Source organism: Astyanax mexicanus, chromosome 6 (assembly GCF_023375975.1).
Source record: "Astyanax mexicanus isolate ESR-SI-001 chromosome 6, AstMex3_surface, whole genome shotgun sequence".
NCBI lineage: Eukaryota > Metazoa > Chordata > Actinopteri > Characiformes > Acestrorhamphidae > Astyanax > Astyanax mexicanus.
This window is the reverse complement of record NC_064413.1, coordinates 1,232,437-1,250,305: the sequence shown is the minus strand read 5'-3', so window position 1 is coordinate 1,250,305 and position 17,869 is coordinate 1,232,437. Positions and strand designations below refer to the sequence as shown.

The 17,869-nt window shown below is 38.5% G+C and overlaps 2 protein-coding genes across 2 annotated transcripts in view; both read left to right on the top strand.

The window, feature by feature from the left end:
• Window positions 1–17,869, top strand: part of LOC103032795 (uncharacterized) — a 249,132-nt gene that overhangs the window by 171,946 nt on the left and 59,317 nt on the right. The gene's annotated exons all lie outside the window — the stretch shown is intronic.
• si:ch211-285f17.1 (sickle tail protein) overlaps window positions 3,563–17,869 on the top strand; it is a 139,044-nt gene continuing 124,737 nt past the window's right edge. Inside the window, exon 1 of the mRNA XM_022666963.2 lies at window positions 3,563–3,670. Within this exon, the coding sequence (XP_022522684.2) occupies window positions 3,598–3,670 (73 nt within the window). The 5' untranslated portion in view covers window positions 3,563–3,597. The remainder of the gene's footprint in view (window positions 3,671–17,869) is intronic.

Here is a 17,869-nt window from a genome sequence, read left to right as displayed (position 1 = left end):
CAGAAAAGAGAGCAGGAATCGAGAGGGAGAAAGAAAAAGAAAGAAAAAATGAAAGAAAGAGAGAGAGCAGGAATAGAGAGAGAGAGAATAAAGAAGGAATAGAGAAAGAAAGAAAGAAAGAGAGAGAGAGCAGGAATGGAGAGGGAGAAAGAAAAATAAAGAAAAAAAATGAAAGAAAGAGCGCAGAAATAGAGAGAGAGAAAGGGAGAGCAGGAATAGAGCGAGAGAAAGAGAGAGCATGAATAGAGAGGGAGAAAGAAAAAGAAAAAGGCAGGAACAGAGAGAGAGAGAAAGAGAGAGCAGGAATAGAGAGGGAGAGAGAGAAATAATAGAGAGAGCATGAACAAAGAGAGAGGAATAGAGAAGGAGAGAGCAGACAGATAATCATAAGACTGGGAAAGTTGAGGAACGCTCAAAAAACACCTGTTTGGAACATTCCTCAGGTGAACAGGTTAATTGGAAACAGGTGTGAGTCATGATTGGGTTTAAAGGGAGCACATCTGAAAGACTCAGTCGTTCACAAGTGAGGACAGTGTGAGGATACGACGGGTCACAATGCTCAAAGATTCGCTTTTGCTTGGACAAACAAAAGTTCTTCATCAAGAATTTTGTCCACTGCAAAAATACGGAATATATATATAATGGAATAGCATTATATAAATGTATCATGACATTTTCATCGTCTAGCTCAATATTTGTCTTGGGAATGGACACACCTGTGTAGGTTGAGGTGTAATCTTGTGAGCGAGATGGCCAGTGTGCTCATAGCAAGGTGACGTGAATTATCGAAGTTGGAATGAGCTCTGATAGGAGGTGCCAGAAGGTCACTGAATAACACAAATACAGTATAATGGCGGCTTTTAATGAACCCAGACTCCCTATATTTTACCCTCTTTCTGCTTTATAAAGCTCCATACTCCAACAAATAACCAACAATCAACCGTTCTTTTTTACATCAACAACTTTGCTTTGCTATTCAGAAATATATATCATTTTTTGAAGGCACTAAAATATATAAGTGGACCTAAAATATATTAATTAAATAGGATTAATTAAGAATTATCTTTTGTTTATTTTATCTTAAACATCATCCTGTCCAGCTTCTTTACAATGTTCAAATTCAATCCATTTGAAGATTTAAATATATTGTCTTTGTTGTGAATTTAATTGAATATAGGTTGAAAAGAATTTGCAAATCATTGTATTGTGAATTTATTTGAAATCAGTTTTTTTAGTAAACCTGCATATTCTCCACATCCCTCATAAAAAAGGCTGCTTTTAAGTCCTACAGGAAATGATATTTCAGAAACGAGAGCACATGGACGCCACCACAATGTTCTAATTACTAGTGGGATATTTTCCAAGTTGGGGGGTGTGTCAATACAAAAAACCCACAGCACCGGCTGCTGATAATTACACTGTACACTGCTGTTATTCAGCTGCAGCACATGGACACTACAGGTGGGGGACACTCAGTATGAAGGGAGTGGGGGCTGGGGAAGACATGTATCAGCAGACAGAAGATATAGAGATTTGGTGAAAACCTGGTATAGAGTAGAGCTGTAATTATATTATAAGTTGCACTTCAAATTAAAAAAACGTATTTTGGTAAAAATCTATTCAACTTAATTTTTAATTCACACTTTGTAACTCGTGCCCTGCGATGGATTGGCGGCCTGTCCAGGGTGTATCCTGCCTTCCGCCCGATGCCGGCTGGGATAGGCTCCAGCACCCCCCCGCGACTGACTGACTGACTGACTGACTGACTGAAGCGGTTGATAATGACTTGACTTTGTAACTCGCTGTAAAACACTAGAATTAAAACTATATTTCTCTTTACTTTATATTTTAAATACATTTAAGCTGAATAAAACGTTATCCAGAGCAATTTACAAGGTTATTTCTATTACAGAGTTGGATCAATGTGGTGTTGGGAGTCTAGCTCAAGGACTCTTATAGGTGTAGTACAGCATTCAGTCACACAGAAGGGGGATTTGAACCGCAGTCTCTCACAAGATGTAGTAGCTCACCAGCAGGTAGTGTTAGTAGTGTTGTAAGTGTATATATATATACATACATATATATATATATATATATATATATATATATATATATATATATATATATATATATATATATATATATATATATATATATTAATTCAGGAGGTCTGAATACACATGCATGCCACACTTTCCAGATTTTTATTTGTACAAACATTTGAAAACCATATATTATTTTCTTTTAACCTCACAATTACTTGCTACTTTTTGGTCTATCACATAAAATATCAATACAATATATTTAAGCTATATGTAACATAAAAAAACATGTGGAAAGGTTCACAGGGTAAACTTAAGTTTTGTTTATAGACTAGGGACTAAAGCGCTGGAAAAAAATAAGAGAGCACTTAAAATTGATGAGTTTCTTTGATTTTACCAAATTTAGAACCTCTGGAATATAATCAAGAGGAAGATGGATGATCACAAACCATCAAACGACCAAACTGCACCAGGAGTAAAGCAGCATAAAGTTATCCAAAAGCAGTGTGTAAGACTGGTGGAGGAGAACATGATGCCAAGATGCATGAACAAAAAAACTGTGATTAAAAATCAACCAGGGTTATTCCACCAAATATTGATTTCTGAACTCTTAAAACTTTATGAATATAATTGTTTTGTTGTTATTTCGTCCATTTCTCATTTTCTGTAAATACATTCTCTAAATCACAATATTTTAATTTGGAATTTGGGAGAAATGTTGTCTGTAGTTTATAGAATAAAACAACAATGTTCATTTTACTCAAACATAAACCTATAAATAGTAAAATCAGAGAAACTGATTCAGAAACTGAAGTTCTCTCTTCATTCTTTTCAGTGCTGTATTTAGCATTTCTACAAGTACAAGAGAAACGCCCCCAGAACAATAGACCAATGGACAATAGGGTTAAGAGACAAAGTGAGTGGTGTGTTGGTTCCATCTACTGGACATAAGAGAGCATTGCTCAAAGATTTCCACTGTATGTACCGAATACTGTCTGGGAAACCAGACATTTTTTTCCAAATTAATTAAATCAGTTTAAGAAAACCCCCATTTTCTTTTTAAATGCAATTTTTTTCTGTATCAAATAAAAAAATCTGAACTGATCTCCTGGATATCTCACTTAGAAAGTAAAAATGAGAAGGCCACACTCACTTTGGCTATGAAACTGCTAATTATCAGTACATTCTCAAACATTAGTTATAATCATATGTGGCTTATAGAAATCAGAAAGTTGAGACAAACAGGAAATGCAAAAAAAAATAAAATAAAAATGACTATTATTATAAAACTAAAAGTGGAAAGTAAAAGTGGAAGTAGGATAAAATAATATTACAGTAGATACAGATACAGCATTTTAGTAATGTGTGTGTTTGTGTGTGTGTGTGTGTGTGTGTGTGTGTGTGTGCGCGCGCGCGCGCGCGTGGCGCAGTTAAGGCTACTGAAAGTTCACGCACCTCGAGCCAGAGCGCGCGCACACACATAAACGCTGGAGCGCGCGCACGCTGGAGAGTTCTGCGCGGAGCTCCGCAGTGTCTCGCGGGCGGCGGAGCGGCGATGGCGGGACACAGGGTTCAGTTTGTGGATCTTCCTCCAGCCAGACCCCGCGCGGAGACCCACAGAACCCACAGTAAGACCCGCTTTACCACCCTATATTAACCCCGCAGAGCGCGCGCACTGTGTTTATACTCATGACCTTCTGTGTGTGAGTGTGAGAATGCTGACAGCTGATTGTGCTCTTACTGTAATGTGTGTTACACTAGTGTTAGTGTTGTGTTACAGTGTTACACTGTGTTAGTGTTGTGTTTTAGTGTTACATGGTATTACATTGTGTTACATTATGTTACTCTGTTACAGTGTTAGTGTTGTTACAGTGTTACACTGTGTTATAGTGTTAGTGTTGTTACAGTGTTACACTCTGTTACAGTGTTAGTGTTGTTACAGTGTTACACTGTGTTATAGTGTTAGTGTTGCGTTACACTCTGTTACAGTGTTATTGTTGCAGTGTTACACTGTGTTACAGTGTTATTGTTGCAGTGTTACACTGTGTTACAGTGTTATTGTTGCAGTGTTAAATAAATAACAACTACTCTCAAAAGAGGTTATATACTGATATGGGGGTTCCTCATAGAATCTAGAACCATTACTTTATACAGAGGATCTTCAAAGGAGCACGAAACTCTCTGATTTTAGCTGACTCCACCCCTAGCTCTAATGTAAAAAATACTAACAAAAATGTTAAGAGGAGTAGTTGGTTTTTAGGGGCACTGGGTGATGTATGGGTTTAGAGGCGGGGCAACTGCGATATTATTGATTGACTGATTGATTTGCATATTGTGATGATGTATGCGTACAAAAGTACACTGTATCCTCGCCTATAGCACAGTTGAACATGAGAGGGTGCTGCAGAGGTGGAAATTACCACAATAAAAGCGTTTTTTAAAGGTTTATAAACATTTTAAGCAGGACTGGCATATTTTATTAATTCTAAGAAACACGTTTCAGCTTTTAATGAAAAATATGGTCATTTACAAAATTAATTCTTTAAAAAAAAGATCTACTGGAGTGTTCTTCAGGGTCATAAATCTCATAAAGCAGTCCTCAGGTTCTTCACATGGTCCACATTTAAATGTTTTGAATCGAACAAAAATGCGCTCTGTTTTCAGAGCCCTGAGGACTGATCTGAAATCCACAACTTCAGGGAACAAAAAGCATTTCTTCTGCAGAACAGTGAGACCCGGTGGTGCAGGGGAGTGTTGTGAAATATTGAGGCGGAGCTCCAGTACAGTTCATTAGTCCATGAATGCAGAAAAACATTTTAAAACATGGTGATACAAGCCTGAATACACAGATTATACTCAGGTTTATACTTGTCATGCTTTCCTGTAGCTTTAGTCTGTATTACTCGGGGGTGAATACTGAACACTGCAGACCAGCGAATGATAATTTAATCTTCTGTTTAGTCGAAATGAGACAATTCTGGGTTTACATTCTTTATACCCAAGTGTCCTTGTCCTCTATCTGCTTCTCTAAGAGCTGAGAGAGATTTCCCAAAGCTAGACGTAAACAGAGAAGAAGGGAAAAGGAGAAACAGTGTTAGAGTTAGTGGTGGGCAATATGTCCCTAAAATAATATCACAATATTTTATAGTGTTTTCTCATAAATGGTACTCTTAACGATATGACAAAACACTAAATAAAAAAAAATATTCCAAGAATAAACTATTTCAACAAAAGTAAAAATAAAATTTTATTATTGCACATAATATGATATGATATGGCACACCCCTAACTAAGATATACAGAATAAAAATATACAGAATTTTATCAGATTTGTAACAGAAGTCAGTGATCCAGAATTATCAGTCATGGTACTTATAATAATAATGCACTCCAAATGTCTCCATATATCCAGGATAAAAATAAAATAAATGATACTGGACATATATAATCTGACTCTAATAGATATATAATGGGAAATTAGAACAGTGTGAATTTTTCTTTTGATAAAAACAGTATAAAAGTAGAACCCTGATGTGATAATTAGGGTTGGGTGATATGGAGCGATATTTCAGGGTATTATATCATTCACCATATTCAAAAACGTTGCATGTTGGTGATATTATTGTGTCCAATACGATATGGCACACCACTATTGTGAGTTACACTACTAGTGTAAATAAAATAAATAAAATATCATTCAAAAGTTACTTTTTTCAGTAATTCAATTAAAAATAAGAAACTCATATATTATATAGATGTATTAAACACAGAATAATCTATTTTAAGGGTTTATTTCTTTTATTGTTGATGATTATTTATGGCTTACAGCCAATGGAAACCCAAAAATCAGTGTCTCAGAAAATTACAATATTATATAAGACCAATTGGTACTTTTGAGGCAGTGTTGGCAGTGTGCCAAGTCCTGCTGGAAAATGAAATCCGCATCTCCATAAAAGTTTTCACATATATAACACAGTGGATCAACACCAGATGACATGGCGTGTGTGTGTGTGTGTGTTAAGAGCATGCTCAGGCAGGCTTTGGGATGCTACAGAGAATTGCTGAGCTCATCACCATGGTGATGGTTGATTGACAGGCCATGTGAGGGCAAGCACAATGAAGCACTGCCATCTCTGCAATCACCATCAAGCACAGTACAGTGCGTGTGTGTGTGTGCATGCACTGCTGAGTAGTACATGACACAGTGCAGTGCTGCGTCATCGCAATTTGTGCTCTGTTAAGAGTGTGTGTGTGTGAGTGTGTGAGTGTGTGTACTCAGCTGTATATCCCCTCTATCACTAGTGATGCTCCAACACCAGGAGGGTTAAGAAGACCAGCACATGCCTCCTCCAATACATGTGAAGTCAGACTCCGCCTCTTTTTAAACTGCTGCTGATGCAGTAGCATTGTCGAGTAGCATCACAGCACAGCGCTAACATTCGGAGGAAAGCGCAGTGACTCTGCGGGTTCTGATACATCAGCTCACAGATGCAGCCCTGTGCTGTTCCACATCACCCTAGGAGTGATGAGGGGAAAGAAGAACGACATCTACTGTACTGTACCCACCCAGAGAAAACAAGGACAATTTTGCTCTCTCGGGGCTCTGGCAGCTGCATGACTGGGATTTAAACCAGTGGTCCAGTGCTTTAGACTGCTTAGTGCCCCAAAATGTAAAAGGTTCACTGGGAGTCGAGAAGAGCACAATAAAATTAACATTTTATAAAGTGTGAGGTGTTATCTTGTGAGTAAGGTTGAAGAGTAGTCAGAGTGCTCATGGCAATGTGAGGTGAATTATGGGAGTTTGTGGTCAGTGGTGTCTGCCTGCTAGAATTGTCCACGCAAGTGACGAAGCCACTCAGCCACTATGATCCAAGGATCGCTGGTTTAAATGCCGGGTTATGCAGCTCTCCATCAGCAGCCGGAGTCTGAGAGAGTACAGCTCTCTCTGGGTGGGTACAGTAGGTGGTGCTTTTTTTGAGAGAGTCAGAGAGAGAGAGACAGACAGAGAGAGAGAGAGACTGGCTGTTTGAAATGTCTGGGTTGCTGGGTGGGTTTGTGTAGGGATGACACAATGAGCAACCAACCACACACTCCTCCCTAACACACACACACACACACACACACACACACTTACAGTAAAAGACCCTTGTCTTTGTCTCTGTGCATTGCCACAGTTCCACACTGCTGTAACTGTTCTTCACACTGTACACAGAGTTAAACTGAGTTTTAATCTGTAAATCCAGTGACTCATTTAAATTCCATTCACCGGCTGCGGTTCCCTCAAACACCTAAAGCTCTACAGTAATTAGGATTTGCTGAAACAGTGCTTTAGCTTCGCAAAGACCAGCAAAAAGTGTACAATCAGAGAGCATGTAATGGGCTTTAGTGGTGGCAGAGTTCCTTTAAAAATGGTCAGAAAATGTCATTTATTCATGTCATTTTTAAAAGTGTCCAACACGCTAAACACATCTTCTGCTTTACACACATTTTGCATTTTTATTATGATCATTTTTATCATGTTTTTCCACTAGTAATGGCCACACATCCCCGAATATACATGTGAAGTCAAACTTCGCGTCTTTTTTTGAGCTGCTGCTAAAAGCTATAGTATTGCCGAGTAGCATCACAGCAGCGCTAACGCTCGGAGGAAAGCGCAACGATTCTGCGTGTTCTGATACATCAGCTCACAGACGCAGCTCACCTTGTGCTGATCCACATCACCCTAGGAGTGATGAGGGGGGAAAAAGAGCGCCATCTACTGATATACTGTACCCACCCAGAGAGAGAGCAAGACCAACTGTGCTCTCTCAGGGCTCCAGCAGCTGATGGCAAGCTGCATGACCGGATGATGTTATAAATTAGGTGACACATGCACACAGAATTGATAATTAGTGTAGTTTTTTCTCTGTTTTCAACGCAACATTCAAGAGCACTTTGCTGTTGTTTACTGTGTTTGCTTGATTTAGTGTGTGTGTGTGTGTGTGTGTGTGTGTGTGTTGTGAGGCCCTTCTAAGCCCATGCAGAGTTTTAATTAATGCTGTTATTTACTCTTTTCGTTTGGATGAGTTTGCAAATCAATCAGAGGTAATGCACCACTGACACTGAGGTCACGCCAGGTTAATACACAAGCTCACACACACATACACACACACACAGTTTCAGAGGGATTAAAAGTGATGTGGGTGGGGAGAGGTTTGACATGAATTAGCTGCACTAGTTCAGTTTTAGCTGTGTGTGTGTGTGTGTGTGTCATCAGGAGAATGGAATCTGCTCTTAGTCAACAACCACTAGCCCATCCTGACAGCATGACTGATTTGAGGTTTAGAAAGTGGGCGGGGCGTGGGTGGATACGTTTAATGGGGGTTTTCTGATTGGCTGGATGTTGGTGAGAGGGACTGATTGTGGGATATTAGGGGTCAAAGCTGAATTTTTGAAGAGGGAGGGACAAGCTCAGTCAAAAACTGGAACATCTACAGAACGCTGTATACCCTCCAGTGGTTGTTTGTCTTAACTTTAAATTAAATGCTGTAGCATTGCTGAGTAGCATCACAGCGCTAACGCTCGGAGGAAAGCACAGCGACTCTGGTGGTTCTGATACATCAGCTCACAGACGCAGCCTTGTGCTGATCCACATCACCCTAGGATTGATGAGGGGAAAGAGAGAGAGCGCCATCTACTGTACTGTACCCACCCAGAGAGAAACAGCAAGGACAACTGTGCTCTCTCAGGGCTCCAGCAGCTGATGGCAAGCTGCATAACCAGGATTTGAACCAGCGATCTCCTGATCATAGTGGCAGCGCTTTAGAATAGTGGACCACTCAGAGCCTTAAAAGAACCATATGTTCTTGTATTCTTGTTACTGAATGTAACCTACTTCATAAACCCTGGGTATTATATATACTATATATATATAATTATTACAAAATACTATATACATGAATGTGACTTTTCCAAATCCAGCTCTAGAGAAATGAAATAGGCAAGATGTAAATAATGTCCAATGTCCAAAAAACTATACACACCCATGGATAAATATTTTTTTCTAACCGCTTTTTTTTTTCTTGTTTGTTTTTTATTATCCATTTTATTTGTATTATATTAAATATTTTATCATAAACTATTTTAATTTCCATTGCTTCATTTCTAGGACTGTTTATTTTCGAAAGAATCAAAGAATAAAATAGTATTTCTCTGTTTGAGGTGTTTAGGTGTGTTGAACAGAAAATATTATTTGTAATTACAGTGTTTTGACATCGTTGATTATATCGACTAATCGTTGCAGCCCTAGTAAGCAGTGGCTGTGCTCTCTTTAGTGTTAGTTGTTAGGATGGTGTTGGTGGCTGATGGTTGCTAGGCTGTTGCTAGGTGGTTGCTTTGCTGCTCCTCTTATTGTGCATGCTATGTGGTTGGTTGGTAAGGTGTCTCAGGTGGTTGATAGGATGCTGCTGTGTGGTTGCTTTTGGTTGCTTAAAGAGAAAAATGGGATGAAAGTTACTACAGGTGGAATAAGGTAAGCTGAGGTGTTTGTTTGTACTTAAACCTGTGGAGTAAATGTGTGTGTGTGTGTGTTTGTGTGTGTGTGTGTGTGTATGTGTGTGTGTGTGTGTGTTTGTGTTTGAGTGTGTGTGTGTTTGAGTGTGTGCCAGACTGTCAGTTTAATCTAATCCTATTTGAGCCACAATAAGCCATTAAATTACTGGCTGGCAGTATTGTGTGTGATGAGGCAGTAGACTGTATCTATAATGGAGTTAAGAGACAGTGATAGTTGCTTTGATGTTTGAAACCTGAGATACACACCAGGACACACACACACACACACAAGTAGATGCAAGTCAATGAGCGAGTTTACTAAAATGCAGTAAGTATGAAGGGGTGTAATGTTAATATAAATAACCGTATTTCAGCATGTTTACAAATACAGCTCTAAAAAAAATAAGAGATCCCTTAAAAATGATGAGTTTCTTTGATTTTTACCAAATTGAAAACCTCTGGAATATAATCAAGAGGAAGATGGATGATCACAAACCATCAAACCACTAAACTGAACTGCTTGAATTTTTACACCAGGAGTAAAGCAGCATAAAGTTATCCAAAAGCAGTGTGTAAGACTGGTGGAGGAGAACATGATGCCAAGATGCATGAAAAAAACTGTGATTAAAAACCAATGAATTTGGGAGAAATGTTGTCTGTAGTTTATAGAATAAAACAACAATGTTCATTTTACTCAAACATAAACCTATAAATAGCAAAATCAGGGAAACTGATTCAGAAACTGAAGTGCTCTCTTCAATTTTTGTGCAGTGCAGATTTGTTTTCCCACAAAATCTTACACCACTTTATGCTTCCCTCTGCAGATTTCATTTTCCAGCAGGACTTGGCACACTGCCCACGTAAAGTGCGTAGAAGTTGTTGTCTTGTGTTTTAAGGGTTTGAATAGTGTAATCTACTGAGAGTATTTTTACTGAAAAACCCAGAGAATGTTGAAGTATGTTGAATAACTCTTCAGCACTGCTGGAAAAGTTTCTCTGCGTTACTTTTTTATGACTTTTGGAGAGACCTTAATGCATTCCAAGAATCTTCTCCTAAAGTCGTCTGTGGGGTTTTCTCTCCCAGAACTGAAGCTGTGAAGCTGAGAGTTTCATTGTCCAGAGGATTGTGGTGAAATTTGATGGAGAGCGGTCGGACTCGGTTTGACTTTGATGTAGAATGAAGGAATTTGATGAGGATCAGATGAAATGGTGAGGCTTCCAGAGGAGCCACCATCACTTTTTCACTCTCTCTCTCTCTCTCTCTCTCTATAATCCCTTTCTCCTCTCCTCTGAGGGTTCATCAGTTCTCTGTGGAGTCTTTGGCCACATGCATAATCAGCAGCAGCCCAAACACACACACACACACACACACACACTCTCTCTGATGTCTGCTGCTTTCATTAGCAGATCTGGGGCTAATGTGTGTGTGTGTGTGTGTGTGTGTGTGTGTGTGTGTGTGTGTATTCGAGTAGGATAGGGTTTTAAGTGAATCCAAGAACATATGTTCACAGATAATTGTGACAGTGCAGACGCAGTGTAAGACGGTGTGTGTGTGTGTGTGTGTGTGTTTAGAGAGAAGGGTCTGTGATGATTTTTTAATAAACGCTGTTTTTATACAAGCTGTTCTCATTCTGGAATGTGAGGTAGTTTACATTATTTGCTGTTATTTACTGTTTTAGCTGAGTGTCTGAAAAGTATATTTATGTTAGGATCGTTAGATAACTTAGAGCTGCATAATAGATCATTTTAACAAACACTGTGTGAGCATACACATTATTCACATTAAATTGTCCCAGCCATTCCTCCATATCCCCTATCACTAGTGATCCCCTGACACAAGGAGGGTTAAGAAGACCAGCACACACCTCCGCCTCTTTTGAAACTGTTTTTGCCGAGTAGCATCATCACAGTGCTAACGTTTGGAGGAAAGCGCAGCGACTCGGTTCTGATACATCAGCTCACAGACGCAGCCTTGTGCTGATCCACATCACCCTAAAATGATGAAGGGAAAGCGGGCCATCTATCTAGTAAATGAAGTGTCGCAACTGTGAGCAGTGAACGCTGCACATACTGCATTCAGTGTGTAAACAGCATGGAGCAGCAGGGACAGGGTTTGTTCTTAGCAGTATATTATCTGGATATTTCAGCAGTTTAGCTCAATTATAAAGAAGTATATGGATGGAAGTATAATGGCAGATTATGGATGAAGTTGGCCTTGAGTTTTATTGCAAACTGATATTTTAACACTGTTACAGTATTACAGATTTACAGTGTTATATTATTACTGTAATACAGTATTACAGTAATACAGTAGGAGTGTGTTATTTGGGGTCATGCTGGACTTGCTGTACTGCAGTGTGTGTGTGTGTGTACGCTCAGCACTTCAGCAGAGTCATGTGTTCTGAGTGATGTGCTGCTGAGGGCTGCAGTGTGTTTGAGGCTATTGTAGTTAGAGGCTACTGTAGTTCTCCTGAGACTGAGATTATTCTGTTCTGTTGTGCTTTGTTATCTTTTCTCATTCATCTTACTATTCACAGTCTATTCTGTTCATTCAGTTCAGGGTGAACCGTGATACGTTTATTTCGTAGGCACATTTGCATATTCATAAATTCGGATTACGGTCCGCTCCATCCGTTGCGTAACGAGAATATAGCTGTTATATTTCATCTTCATTATCTCCAGCAGGCCTAGAGATCCAGAATCAGAACAACCTCTTCATTACTGGTGACTAATGAAGCTATTTTAAGAGCAAAGCTGAGCGAAAGGCCTGAAACTGCTGAGATTATCATTCATTAATGAACTAATTCATTTCTATTACCGTCACTGTCTGGGGAACTTCACCCGGCTGTCTCTCTTTTTAAGGAAAGTTTTGGTTTAAGGCTTATAAAACATGGTTTTTGATTAGTGAAATCTGTGGTAGATAGAATAGGGGCACTAAACCCCTGATTTGTTGACTCCACACTTAGCAAAAATGGTAGTAGTAGTTTGGGAGGGGCACTGGGTGATGTATGGGTTTAGGGGCGGGGCAGGAGAGTGAGCTGATTGGCTTAGCTGCAGCAGCAGATGGTTGAAACTTAGCAGTGGGGTGGTATTATTGATGGAATGAGCTGCATATTCCATACAAAAGTACACAGGAACATTATCCTCTCCTATAGCACAGTTCAACCTGTGGGGGCGCTGCAGAGGCAAATAATTACAGAAATAAATGCGCTTTTTAAAGGTAAAAAAAAAAGTCTATCTATCTATCTATCTATCTATCTATCTATCTATCTATCTATCTATCTATCTATCTATCTATCAATCTATCTATCAATCTATCTATCTATCTATCTATCTATCTATCTATCTATCTATCTATCTATCTATCTATCTATCTATCTATCTATCTATCTATCTATCTATCTATCTATCTATCTATCTATCTATCTATCATTTCAGCTATTAATGAAAAAAATGGTTTAAGGTTTATTGGCTCTTCAAACAGGAATAAGGCCATTTTGAATCCCGGATCTTGTGTAATGCCATCAGCAGCCGGAGTCTGAGAGAGCACAGTTGGCTTTGCTCTCTCCGGGTGGGTAGATGGCGCTAACTCTCTCTCTCTCTCTCTCTCTCTCTCTCTCTCTCTCTTTCTCCAACATCACTCCAATCATTTTACTGATCAGTCAGCACAGGCGTCTGTTAGCTGATATATATAATAGCTGGAGCGCTGCGCTTTCCTCCGAGAGTCATATTGAGAAGGTGTGGTGATAAACAGGAAGAAGATGCACCACACCAGCATTTCTCTCAGTGCTGGATTATAAAAGAGTGATGGTTTCCTGCTGGTTAATAAAATCCTTCAGCAGTGCTGAACTGATGAACTACTGACAGCAGAGTTTGTGCATGAGTTTACGAAACCAAGAGAACCTCATACATTTCTGTAGCATAATTTCTCTCATCATATAACTAGCCTGAAGCTAGTGCCCTAAATCTCCTCCAACAGTAATCCCCTCTGACAATAAACCCACCTGTAATAGGTAAACAATGCTAGCGTATGAATATAATACATTCAGGGATTCTGTGCCCTTTGAAGATAAGAAGAGGAGCGTCAGTGTGGTTCTGCTCTTTTGCTGAGTAATATATTCATCACATCATTTCAGCACTTATCTTCTCTACAAAAATCACACATCACAGCTCTGTTTGCTCGGAGAGTAAAGGGGAAGTCTTTTTTTAGATTGAACTCTTTAAAATACAAATAGGAAACATATAAAACACAAATCCAGCACTTTCACATTACCCTGTGTATTTAAAACTGCATTTCATTTGGTTTAAAGGGTAAGGAATGTTATTTTTTATTTAGTATTCTGTTTATTAATGTAAAAGTTGGTAGGTATGGACACCTGACTGCTGACTGTTGTCAGGGTTTTAATCAGTCACTTGCGCACCTCCTATGTTTTCTGTTGCCAAGATAAACAAGCGAAACTCTAGAAATTTACTTGAACACACCTCATTTCCAGAACACCACGCCCATCAGTGTAGATATATTCAGAAGCTCTGCTGATATTTATACAATACAGGAGGAAGAAGTGAAGTTAGACTGTTGATGTAAGATAAGGCCGTCTAAAGAGCTCCTACTATGATCAGTAGATCGCTGGTTCGAATCCTGGTCATGCAGCTTGCCATCAGCTACCGGAGCCCTGAGAGAGAGCACAATTGTCCTTGCTGTTTCTCTCTGGGTGAGTACAGTAGATCAGTAGATGGCGCTCTATTTCTCCCCTCATCACTCCTAGGGTGATGTGGATCAGCACAAGGCTGCGTCTGTGAGCTGATGTATCAGAACCGAGTCGCTGCGCTTTCCTCCGAGCATTAGCGCTGTGATGCTACTCGGCAAAAAGGTTAAAAAAGAGGTGGAGTCTGAGGTGTTGGAGTGTTGGAGCCAGATAAATTGGGAGAAAAACAGGAGAAAATTTAAATAAATTATAAAAAGATATAGGACTCTTAATGTGTTTACTATGATTATAGCAAACTGTTCTACAGCCACACCTGCACGTTACAGACCACTGCTGCAAGTCTGCACTTGACTGAATGCATGAATATAAGAGAAGATGAAAGAACTCACCTGGATTCATGAAACTGAATCAGACGCTTCATGTCAGTCTCGAATGAGCTGCTTCATCTCATCTGAATGTGTGTGTGTGTGTGTGTGTGTGTGTGTGTGTGTATAAGTATTTGCACGCCAAGATTGGATTTCAAAATGAAGACTCCTCATCTACTAGTGCATCCCAAAAAAAATCATTTTTAATATAATCAAAAAGTTACTTAAAAAAGGTGAAACTCATATATTATATAGATGTATTAAACACAGAGTGATCTATTTCTTTTATTGTTGATAATAGATTAAAGCTTACAGCCAACAAAAACCCAAAAATCTGTGTCTCAGAAATTAAGATTATTATATAAGAACAATTGGTACTTTTGTCAGCTTGGGCAGTGTGCCAAATCCTGCTGGAAAATGAAATAAGCCTTCAATTCTTGATTTAAAATATTTTTTTTGTTTCTTTACTTAGTTGAGTAGTTCTTGCCATAATATGAATACTATTCACTGTATACCTGTAACACTACCTCTTCACTACTTTACAAAATTACAAAAAATGACTCAAATGACTGAGGAAATGCATGGGCATGGTAAATTGGCCCAAGTTTGCTCAGATATGCCACAAAATATATGTTAAATAAATAAATGCTCTAAATGAGAATATTTTTATTTGTAATTTGGGAGAAATGTTGTCTGTAGTTTATAGAATAAAACAACAATGTTCATTTTACTCAAACATAAACCTATAAATAGCAAAATCAGGGAAACTGATTCAGAAACTGAAGTGATCTCTTCATTTTTTACAGAGCTGTATATCTGTCAGTCTAGTGAAATAAAATAATATATAAAAAGGACTATTGCTATCATTGCGCAGTGAGGGGTCTACAGAATTTAGAAGATTAAATTAGTCTGCAGACTTAACAGATTGTGTGCCAGTTATTTATTTTATGGCCAAATGAATTTCCCTCCAGTAATTCTGTAATTTGGAATATGACCAAGAAACATTTTAAACTGTTCACACTTTAGCAGAAAGTTTTGTTAATGGATATTAATAGAAGTACATTTAGGAAAGACTAAATTACAAATATCTGACCAGAAATTAAATGGAGATGAATGAAGAAAGTCTCAGATTTGTATAATATTTATAAAGTGCATGTGTGCAGATGTGGGTGACTGTAGAGAGCCACAGGGGGGCGCTACAGACAGCTTCTCCAGTATTACAGACAGGGCTTTCACTGCTGTGCAGCCTCTACAGTGCACTGTAGTGCTTTTCATTTAATTCAACTGTTTTGGACAATAAATACACTTCTGGGTACAGTTTCATTTTATCTGTGTATTAGTATAAAAAGTAAATAGCTATAGAAAAGTTTGTAAATTAGTGAATTAGTATAAATTGGTATTTATACAAATGTACAGCTTCACAGATTTCAACGGATTACAGATTAGAAAGCTGTAAAAATAAATGAGAAAACTAAATGTATCCAGAATGATAAAAAGAGCAATTCTCACAACTGACTTTAGTAAAATTTTATAGTTTTGAACTAAAAAAATACGTCAGCTCAGAGTAAAGTAAAGTGATTTAACCCTACAAAATGCAGATTTGTGTCAGATTTATTTTAGGCCTACTATAATACATTTAGATTATAGTTTATAGTTTATTGGTTGATCAGTCAATCACTCAATCAGATTTAGATGAGAGAAAACACAGGAAAAAGCACCTCAATTCATGATGTCTTCATAGAAAACATCTCACATTGGATCTCCTTGTCATGCCAGTGATGTTGGAAGGTTTATTTTATTTTTCGCCAGAGAAAAAGGGCCCTTTTTATATCTATATATATTTATATATCCATAGTCATTTATAGGGGCGTGTCGGTGTGTCTTTGCAAAAAAAAAAAACGAAAAATCTAATTAGTTAAGGGTGCTTTTTGGGCGTAACTTCAAATAAACCAATCAGTGTGCCAGGTGTCATTCCCTTTAAGAGCCGGGTGAGCTCTGACTTTGGCACATTCCTATTTTAACATGTTATATATGACATTCATATAACTGTGTACTTCTTGTACACTTACACTCACAATATACAAATCAATCAATCAATCAATAATACTATACTGTTAGAGGCACACAGCTTCTGCAGCTTAGCCAATCAGCTCTACCTTCTGCCCCACCTCTAAACCCATACATCACCCAGTGCTCCCGTTTTTAAATTCGAGCTGAGGAAGGAGTCAGCTTAAATCAGGGAGTTTAGTAACTCTTTAAGATCTAGATGCGCAAAATGCAAGTAAACACTTAGCGTTTGTATGTTTATTATGTTTATTTGTATGTTTATTATGTTTATTATGTTTACAATGACTGGCTGGATTCTTTTAGTCTGACAGCTTCAGTTTTACTAAAGCTTCCCACCCCCAACCTCTCCACACGGACAAGAGCAGGCAGATATCCCTGTGTTCATGAGTCAGTAGTTACCAGAAACACTCCAGGGCGTGTGTGTGTGTATGTGTGTGTGTGTGTGTGTGTGTGTGTGTGTGGGTGTGTGTGGGGTTGGGGGAAATCTACCATGACTCATGAAAACTTTGAGTCTCGGCAGAATGGGATCAAAAAACTGGTACCTGGGGGTCTGGAGTCAGACAAAAAGAGGGAGCGTGCTTACAATGCATTCTACTCTCCACACACACACACTCACACACACACACACACACACACACACACACACACACTCACTCACACTATACACACACACTATACACACACACACACTGTAACCTGCTGGAACAGTGACTCACATTTAATGCATCAGGGTGATTAAAAACTTCATATCACATCTTCTATATGAATACAGACAGAGATTCATTTGGTCTGTATTGGTTTTATCTTATGTATTTAAAAAAATGCATTACTTAAATTGTTGTTTTATTCTATAAACTACAGACAACATTTCTCCTAAATTACAAATAAAAATATTCTCATTTAGAGCATTTATTTATTTGCAGAAAATGAGTTTTAAGAGTTCAGAAATCAATATTTGGTGGAATAACTCTGGTTTTGAGATGCACTAGTATTATATATATATGTATTTATATATAAGTGTGTGTGTGTGCTTTGAGGTTCAAAAACACCCACTAATAATATATAGTGTATCTGTACGTCCATTTATAGCTGCTACCCCACCCTGCTCCCTATCTCCCTCCCCGAGCGCTGGCTGAGGCTGTGGTGGCTCAGTGGTCTGA